Source organism: Zootoca vivipara, chromosome 10 (assembly GCF_963506605.1).
Source record: "Zootoca vivipara chromosome 10, rZooViv1.1, whole genome shotgun sequence".
NCBI lineage: Eukaryota > Metazoa > Chordata > Lepidosauria > Squamata > Lacertidae > Zootoca > Zootoca vivipara.
In genome coordinates this window covers 37,315,431-37,325,162 of record NC_083285.1, presented here as the reverse complement: position 1 = coordinate 37,325,162, position 9,732 = coordinate 37,315,431, and the positions used below count along the sequence as shown (strand labels likewise).

The window sequence follows — 9,732 nt, the reverse complement described above, 5'->3', positions numbered from 1 at the left end:
ATTTTTAAACATTTAAATGAACTCTAAAATTTGAGTCAAAATGTGTGGAAGGCTGGGGGATGGGGGATAGATTTTGTTTAGTTTGGCAATTGTGTAAAGTTGGCATGGGAGAGGTTACTGGGGCCAGGTTACTGGGGCCAGGATTCAGTACACTCCTCCCTTCCCTATTGTAAGCGATGTAGCCAGGACATGAAATTGTAGCCAAAGTTACTTTAGGAACATTTAAGAGGGTCAGGGCTGAGCCATGAACCAGCATACTGCCAATGCCTCAGAGTTTTGGTGAGGCAGGGTCAGTTCAAAAGGAATAACGGCAGAGCTGAAGACCCAACCAAAACATACCAGAGACAGGGGAGACCAAGATGATCATTATTGCTGAGGCAGCATCACAGCAAACAGGAAACCTTTAGTAGGTCTTTCCTTTGCAGAATGGTCCTATTTGAGACTAAAACACTTTACTGCCCCACTTGTCCTGGTGGTTCACTTCATGGGTCTTGCCCAAGAGTTTGAGAAAGCCCTAAAAGTTTTTTTAAAAAAATTTAAAAGCCAAAATGCGGATTCCTGGGCCATATGAATCTTGCTTTGTGAAGCCATCTCTATAAGTGACGTATCATGTTGTGAGGAGGAGGCTGTTACTCAAAAGAAACACACATTCATAAACCACCCTACTAAGTAGATGGAAGTAGCTGGGTAGTTGTTCAAGTCCAACCCACTGCACAAATGTTATCTGTGAACTCCCTGCAGTCATCGGGGCCTGCTTGTGGGCTTCATCCACCTGACTACTGTGAGAACAGGACGCTGGGCTAGATGGAGCAGAACTCTTCTTCTGTGTTTAACTGTGGTTGTGAAAAATTATGAGGTGTTTGTAGGCACACTGCAATGCAGAGCTTTGGTTTCTTTATACAAGAGGACCTTCATTAATGTAAAAAAAACAACCAAGTTAATTGTTTGCATACGAGTAGGTTTATTGTCTGGCTGGCCATGAAACTACCAGGCAGAAGAACATGGCCTAGTGTTCCTCGTGCAAATACAAAGGAAAAACTAAAATAAAAACCAGTGAAATTCTTGAGCTTTGTCTGGTAAGGAAGTATGATCTTACAGATGGGAGACCCTGCTGATTATCATCCTGTGATTGCTTCAGAGAGTCTGGCAACTGCTGTATTTCTTCTTTCTGGAATTCCTCAGTAGCCCAGAACATTGTCGTTTTTATAAACAACTTTTCCTTTAACAATTACGTATTCAATCAGTTCTTGATGGCCGCCGAACTGGTAAATCAAGTGTTCCCACCTAAAAATTTTTAAAAGGATATAATCATATTTTAGAAAAAAACAATATCTCATGTGCATAGGACTAAAATAGAAAGCCTGAGAGATAAGCTGCATGTTCAAAATAAACAAACAATTCAGGCAGAATATTGTCAAACAAGCACCCATTTTGCCCTAGGTGCGCAAGCAACAGGGATTTTTGTTGTTTCATATAGCAGAGCTATATATGCTGTTACCAATTAAACTTGATAACTTAAGACATGCAGTAGTATCTTTTATAGCAGGGGTAGGGAACTGGATCTAGCTAGTGGGATGGATTCCTCACTCCTCATGGGCAAACTTTGACAGGCGGGCGGGACTGCTCACTAGACAATCATCAGGCAGCATAATGACATCAGGTGATTGACACATGAAGAAGTTCAAAGTGCGGATTGGCAGTTACAGGGAGCCCCTTTGAAGTCGGTTTGGATTCAGACTACTTCCTCCAAACAAAGCAATTTTACAGTGGGAAAAAATGCTCTATTTGGAGGAAGCAGTTTGAATCAAAACAGTTTCTTCTAAATTGAGATAGTAAGTCCCTCAGCTGCACTACAGAATTCTCCACAAGGGGGTTACATGGCAGTGATCATCAGCACTAGTAAGGAGCCAAGCTTGCAAAAGGAATAATTGAGAGCTCACATTAAGTTCCTGGTGGTTCTTTTGTAACTGCCCCACACGTAACATCACCTTTGACATCAGGTGTGGGGCAGGAGGACTGTTTTAAAGCACATAGTTTTAACATAACGTGTTGGCCCATTAATAGAAAGCAGGAGTCAATTAATTGCTACCAGTTCATAATATTTTATGCCTGCTTTGTAAAGGCATTGTGAATGTTTGTAGTCATTTATTTATATGCCTCCTTTTGGGCCACAGCCCACTCAAGGTGGCTCATGGTATCAAAGAAAAGCAGAATAAACACAAAAAAATTAAAATTGACAAGCGCATCAACATTAAAATATACTTGAAAATATAGATCAGTTTAAATAAATAACAAAATCTGATGGCATGTTTAGTTCACAACAATACATGGTATGAAATTTGGGTTCTGGCATGGTGCCAGAAAATTGTTTCTTGAACAATTCAATGTTTTATTTTTAAGGAAGAACTTTCAACTTACAGGGATGTAAAAAAAAAAGTGAATAGTGATTGCTGAACTGTGGGTTTAAAAGCATATAAAAGCATGACTCTCTTATTTTATTCCTTTATGTTCTGTATTGGGAGAAGACTCGAATATTGCACTTGGATTGAGTAATCATCACTCATCATAATGTCCCAAACATTGCAGTCCAAACTGCATGATGCATTTAATTTATTCTGAATGTTAGATTTTCATTCCAACTTATGCAGAGCATTAGTTGGGCCTCTGAGAGCTATTTGTATCCTCACCTTGGTGAGTTGATGATAATGAGGTCTCCTTGCTTGCCAGTTTCTATGGAGCCATGCATGTGCGATTTCCCAAGAGCATAAGCTGCATTGATGGTGGCAGCAGCTAAAGCCTCTTTCATGGACATCTTCATGTTTACACAGGCCAGGTGCATAACCATGAGCTAATAGGAGAGAAGTAGTTAAGCCTGAAGTTACACATAGGTGCACATAAACCAACAGTCTGTCAGCCATTGCCATGCCACCTGAAAGCTTGAGATCACTGTGACAGGTAAAATGAATTTAACAGTAATGCTCTTCTAACTGCAGGTGGGGCTGTGGAGACAAACTCACTAGCTCCCTGTTGCCTTCTATGATCTGGAGAGCAAATTCCATGGACTTTTGAGAATCCTGATTCCCTAATGGGGGGACTCCACAAGTGCAGAAGGCCTCTGTTGCAGACAGTTGCCCTCTGTTGTTGTTGTTTAGTCGTTTAGTCGTGTCCGACTCTTTGTGACCCCATGGACCAGAGCACACCAGGCACTCCTGTCTTCCACTGCCTCCCGCAGTTTGGTCAAACTCATGTCGACAGCAGGGTGCAAGGATGCTCCCGCGGTTGCACACAGGAGCAGGGCTTGCCTCCACAAACCCATGTGGACATGGAAAGAGGTGGTCTGAAGTACATGTGAAAAGGATCTAGGAGTCTTGGTAGACCACAAACTTGACATGAGTCAGCAGTGTGATGCAGCAGCTAAAAAAGCCAATGCAATTCTGGGCTGCATCAATAGGAGTATAGCATCTAGATCAAGGGAAGTAATAGTACCACTGTATTCTGCTCTGGTCAGACCTCACCTGGAGTACTGTGTCCAGTTCTTGTCAAGAAGGATACTGACAAGCTGGAACGTGTCCAGAAGAGGGCAACCAAAATGGTCAAAGGCCTGGAAACGATGCCTTATGAGGAACGGCTTAGGGAGCTGGGTATGTTTAGCCTGGAGAAGAGAAGGTTAAGGGGTGATATGATAGCCATGTTCAAATATATAAAAGGATGTCATATAGAGGAGGGAGAAAGGTTGTTTTCTGCTGCTCCAGAGAAGTGGACACGGATCAATGGATTCAAACTCCAAGAAAGAGGATTCCACCTAAACATTAGGAAGAACTTCCTGACAGTAAGAGCTGTTTGGCAGTGGAATTTGCTGCCAAGGAGTGTGGTGGAGTCTCCTTCTTTGGAGGTCTTTAAGCAGAGGCTTGACAGGCATATGTCAAGAATGCTTTGATGGTGTTTCCTGCTTGGCAGGGGGTTGGACTGGATAGCCCTTGTGGTTTCTTCCAACTCTACGATTCTATGATTCTATGTTCGTAGCTTCGAGAACACTGTCCAACCATCTTGCCCTCTGTCGTCCCCTTCTCCTAGTGCCCTCCATCTTTCCCAACATCAGGGTCTTTTCCAGGGAGTCTTCTCTTCTCATGAGGTGGCCAAAGTATTGGAGCCTCAGCTTCACGATCTGTCCTTCCAGTGAGCACTCGGGGCTGATTTCCTTCAGAATGGATAGGTTTGATCCTTTTGCAGTCCATTGGACTCTCAAGAGTCTCCTCCAGCACCGTAATTCAAAAGCATCAATTCTTCGGCGATCAGCCTTCTTTATGGTCCAGCTCTCACTTCCATACATCACTAGTGGGAAAACCATAGCTTTAACTATACGGACCTTTGTTGACAAGGTGATGTCTCTGCTTTTTAAGATGCTGTCTAGATTTGTCATTGCTTTTCTCCCAAGAAGCAGGCGTCTTTTAATTTCGTGACTGCTGTCACCATCTGCAGTGATCATGGAACCCAAGAAAGTAAAATCTCTCACTGCCTCCATTTCTTCCCCTTCTATTTGCCAGGAGGTGATGGGACCAGTGGCCATGATCTTGGGTTTTTTTGATGTTGAGCTTCAGACCATATTTTGCGCTCTCCTCTTTCACCCTCATTAAAAGTTGCCCTCTACAAGTTGACAAATGAATGGAAAGGTGATGTCTATGTGGAATGAGTATGCTTGTTTCTGGTGTCCCTAGCTCATGCCTTGCTCATGTCTGCAAGAAAGACAGTGCTTATCTGTGCTGAAAGCCAATATCCTGCTTGATAACCATCTGCTCCAAGCAGAAGCTGCTTTTCAACGGCCAGATTTCATGTGTGAATTCAATAGTGTGTCTATTTAAATTCACGTAGTCTACTCAACTGTCCTGCTAGTACAGAAAATTAAATAGGATTCCCAAGGAATCAAGGCAATACTCCAAGCCTGACACTCAAACTGACAAAAGAAAATTAACACCTGACCATTACTGCGCTAAAGAAACATCTTACCATGGAACAGCAATAAGCATTTGGGTTAAAATCACTGCCAAGAGCGACAATCACTCCTTCTTTTAACATTTTTCTAGCTTGAGGCTGCTTTAATCTGCAAAGCAAAAAAAACAAAAACAAAAAACAATGGTTACTACCATTTGAATTGCAATGTAAAATGCAGCAAAACACTTCAGCAATTTTACTGTATATGATTCTAGCAGAATCCAGGAGAGTGAGATACGAAAAGAGAGAGAGGAGACTGTGGGTCTCTCCATTGGCTCTGTTAAGAGACCAGCTCCATTAGGCTCCTCCCTAAATTGTCACCTGTCAGCAGCTATTCCATCAGGAGGGAGAGAGATTGAACTGCAGAGCATCTCTACTAAAAGACCAGCAACTTTTTGCAGGCTTAACAGCAGTTGTTCACTGTTGTGTCGTGGGTTTCTTAATAGTAGTCATTCAGTGACAACATCTTCATGATAACAGCTCTTTATTTAAGGCAACAAGACAAGACTGACTCTGAGGACAGGAAAGCTACATTTATAGGGACAGGGGACTAGCTAGAAAGGGATACATTTTGGAGGGAACAATATCAGGCAATCACAGTGCTGCCTTTTGGAGGGAACCAATAAGATAGAGGATCCAAATAAAGCAGCTTAAATGAACCAATAGTAGCTGAACCAAAAGGCAGTTACTTTACCCTAAAGCACATACAGACAATAGTAATGCAGATATAAAATCCTTTGACTCAATACACAACATTCACTAGATGCATTCTTTCAAAAGATAATACGGATTTCCCCAAAGGCATAGCAAAGGACAGTAAAATACAGCCTAGCAATACATATTAGAATTATGATTACCTCAGTATATAGGCAGTGGTTGGTAACAGGACTGCTGCACACTTCGCCTGGGCCATTGCAGCAATACCTTCATCACTGATTTCTTCTAGATGGCTGACAGCCTGAGCTCCTAGTTCAGCTCCAAGCTAAACAGATGCCAAGGCAAGGTTTGAATTAAACGTTAGTCACATAACAACCTCCCTTATCTGTAAGGCTGCATACACAATAACCTGTTTATATAGCACAAAAATGCAGTTCTCCCTCAACCCAGAATCATTTATGCTCATTTTCAACTTGCAGCTTTCAATCTAGATTGAAGTGGGGCTTAAGGCAGCAGTGTAACCAGTGCTGCACCAACCCGTAAAGCAAAGAAGCTTGGATCATGCCCAGTACTACCATGGGACAGCAGCAGGCCTGGCTCAGGATCCAGCAGATCCTGTGCTGGCTCAGCACAGCCCCTTCAGAGCCCTGAAACACCCCATTTCAGGGGTTACCACTGGTTCCTGGCAGCAGCAGCTTCTGCCTGCCTGGGCAGGAGCACTGAGGCATTTTATAAATGCTACAGCCCCCCTTCCCAGTGGGAGCAGGCAGGACTGGGAAGAGGGACACTTCCAAATCCCCTCCAGCATGGCAGGCCAGGCATCGGGTTTGTTCATCCTGTCTTGACAGAGTGGCTAAAGCGACCTAGTAAGGTGGGCCAGGTACGCAGTGGCGAAGCTAGCTGCCCCGCCACCCGGAGCATCGTGCACCCGAGGGGCGGGGCTAGCTGTGGGGGAGCGGGGGGGGCGTCCCAGGGGGTGCGGTGATGTCACCCCCCTTCAGGGATGACACCCGGGGTAGGCTGTACCCACCTTGCTCTGCCTCTGCAGGTATGAATATAATAATAATAATAATAATAATAATAATAATAATAATAATATAGAAATATTAGCATGGTGACCCTATGAAAGATATTAAAGACACAAACATTAACTATTAAAATGTGTATGTGTATCTAGCAATGTTATCACTAATGAAAGAGGTCGTCAGATGCTCCTCTTTTTATTTTACAACACACGGAAAAGATAAGCAAAGTCAATGTTTGAATGGATGTAAAAAGCAAAGGTCAGAAAGTCCATCTCGCCAACTCCATCAACCTCGCGTTTTCTTTTAACTTACTGTAGAAATAAAGAACTGTGCCGTGGTGCTTCCAATACACTAAGCCAAAATCAGAATTCGTGGAAGATTTTTCCTTCAGTGAAGACGACCACCTTGGCTGTAAGTGCTAGAAGACCTGTTCCCTGCCTTGTAGGTCTTTTTCTACGTGGCCTGGGTGGGCAGGGCCCTGACTGACTCCAGCTACAAAAGCTGAGGCTGCCGGACAGATTCTTGGGGTGGGCTGTCGTTGGTTTGGGGGGGGGGTTGCTGCTGTTGGGTGAGGTTTTTTTGTATCTTTATTTTAAAATTTGTTGTGATTTGTGTGGCAATTATTAAGTTTGGTTGTGTGTGTTTTTAATGTTTTATTTGTTGTTTAATATTATTTTGGTTATGTTGTGGTATGTATTTTTCATGTTGTAAGCTGCCTAGGGCATGGTTTGAGCTGTGGAAAGGTGACATACAAATAAAATTACGTAATATATCGCTATAAGTACCTCAGCGCTTTTCATTGGATGCAGTTCATCCCCATGGAAGTTGATCTGTAACCCTAAATCTTTCCCAGCCTGAAGAATTCTTCGGGTTGAAGGCAGATCAAAGACTCCCTTCTCACAGAAAACATCTATATTGTCAATATGAATCTCACCATTAAGCTCCAGTTGCTTCAGTTTAGGAAGGTGGATGCTAACAATGTCATCTGTGGCTTCAATGGCACTTTTTCCCCTATTCAACAGACAATGCAACAAAAACCAGAAGATTAAGTTTTCATGTGGCCTGCAAAAGTTTTGCGGTGGTCTCACTGTTTCACTTCTAATCAGTGCATATCCCATATAAAAATCCTTTAAAAATTTATATCACAAATGTTCTCATTTATTTTTGTCCCTCTGGATAGCAATAACATGGGAAACCATTGAAGCACAAACTAAAGCAGAATAAACCCACGACGACTAATAATAATAATAATAATAATAATAATAATAATAATTTATTTATACCCTACCCATCTGGCTGGGTTCCCCCAGCCACTCTGGGCAGCTTCCAACAAAACATTAAAATACAGAAAGCCATCAAACATTAAAAGCTTCCCTAAACAGGGCTGCCTTAAGATGCCTTCTAAAAGTCTGGTAATTGTTGTTCTCTTTGACCTCTGGTGGGAGGGCGTTCCACAGGGTGGGTGCCACTACCGAGAAGGCTCTCTGCCTGGTTCCCTGTAACTTGGCTTCTCGTAGTAAGGGAACCGCCAAAAGGCCCTCTGCACTGGACCTCAGTGTCCGGGTAGAACAATGGGGGTGGAGACGCTCCTTCAGGTATACTGGACCGAGGCCATTTAATGCACTATTATTATGCTAAGAAAATGATGCAGGATACAACCACATAAAACACCAGTCTGGAGGTGGAGCAGACTCTGGCCCTTTTTGGATAACTTAGTTGTTTAAAGGGCCATCCCTCTGGCCTGAAATTTGGGGCTACTTTCTGGTGGACTCCCTACATGGCTGGGCTTGTGAGCCACCCTGGGAGGCATTTGGTTCCTCACATTCAGCAGAAGCTGCCCCTAAGGGTCCAGGCTTTGACTTCACAGGCCCTGATGCCATGGAAGGTTGTTCCACAGGTTCCTGCCTGCCAGATTCTACTTCCGAGATCTCACAATCTCCAGCAGCAGGCTGAGAGCCCTGAACCTGGTCTGGCCCCTCAGCAGAAAGCACTACTGCAGGTCTCCCCAAACTCGGCCCTCCAGATGTTTTGGGACTACAATTCCCATCATCCCTGACCACTGGTCCTGTTAACTAGGGATGATGGGAATTGTAGTCCCAAAAAATCTGGAGGGCCAAGTTTGGGGATACTACAGGCTCTGTGTCTGGTCACTGCTGGGCTCCAGGATCATGACAAGAGCCAATGCACTTGTATATCTGCTTCCTTCTCTTGTGAGTGTATGAGAGCTCTGCCACTTCCACAACTGTGAGAAATAGCTGGACTGGGGCAAGGATTTATTTCCCTCTTAACCAATATATTTCTCTTTTAAGTCAAATGATTCAGGATTCCCTTTTTATGTTCTGGCTGATTTTGAAAGAGGTTAGGGTAACATTCCAAACGCAAGTGGTGCCTTAAACTTCCTCTCGCTGTGTTCTCCTCCGTCACATCTGAATTAAATAATAATAATTCTTCTCCCTCGGATGCTTTACAGGAAATGTCAGGCACACCTCAGGCTTTCCACTCTCCCTCAGTCTTCATTGTGCTTGAATACTCTCTTGGGGCACTTCCACACATCACTCTAATAGTAGATGGCAAACAGAAACACTGCAAGAATTAGGTATGTTCTGTTTCGCAGAAGAGCTGTTCAATGCGTGACCCAATTAATCTTCGATTGTGTTCTAGCACAGCACTTAAAATGACAAGACAGAATAGGTACGTTACTTAGGAACAGAATGAGCTCCGCAGTAAGTAGAGGAAATGCCTATGTCCAACTCCCTCCGAGCCCGTTCAATCACTCTCAGCATCTTAACTTCCGTTTCCAGGTTTAACCCATATCCACTTTTGCATTCGACCAAAGTGGAGCCTGCTCTGAGCATGCGTAGCAGCCGGTGTCTGAAGCTGCTGAAGAGCTCATCTTCTAAGGCATTCCGAGTGTGCTCCACGGTGAAATGTATCCCTCCTCCTGCTTCATGAATATCCATATAGGAAGCTCCTGCCAACTTTAAAACAAAGTTATCTGTTAAACATGCGTTAATGGGCAAACTATACCCCTCATGCAATGAAATCCCAGTAGTCCAATAGC

The 9,732-nt window shown here is 43.6% G+C and overlaps 2 protein-coding genes across 3 annotated transcripts in view; one reads left to right on the top strand and one right to left on the bottom strand.

The window, feature by feature from the left end:
* Positions 1 to 922: 922 nt before the first annotated feature.
* Positions 923 to 9,732, bottom strand: part of AMDHD1 (amidohydrolase domain containing 1) — a 12,230-nt gene continuing 3,420 nt past the window's right edge. For both annotated transcript variants that reach the window (XM_035126874.2, XM_035126875.2), the window contains 6 exons: positions 9,372 to 9,649; positions 7,457 to 7,682; positions 5,847 to 5,971; positions 5,005 to 5,098; positions 2,688 to 2,848; positions 923 to 1,284 (listed from right to left, as the gene is read on the bottom strand). In XM_035126874.2, the coding sequence (XP_034982765.2) occupies positions 1,179 to 1,284; positions 2,688 to 2,848; positions 5,005 to 5,098; positions 5,847 to 5,971; positions 7,457 to 7,682; positions 9,372 to 9,649 (990 nt within the window). In that variant the 3' untranslated portion in view covers positions 923 to 1,178. The remainder of the gene's footprint in view (positions 1,285 to 2,687; positions 2,849 to 5,004; positions 5,099 to 5,846; positions 5,972 to 7,456; positions 7,683 to 9,371; positions 9,650 to 9,732) is intronic.
* Positions 7,022 to 9,732, top strand: part of CCDC38 (coiled-coil domain containing 38) — a 24,265-nt gene continuing 21,554 nt past the window's right edge. Inside the window, exon 1 of the mRNA XM_035126871.2 lies at positions 7,022 to 7,082. The gene's annotated coding sequence lies outside the window, so the exon portion shown is untranslated. The remainder of the gene's footprint in view (positions 7,083 to 9,732) is intronic.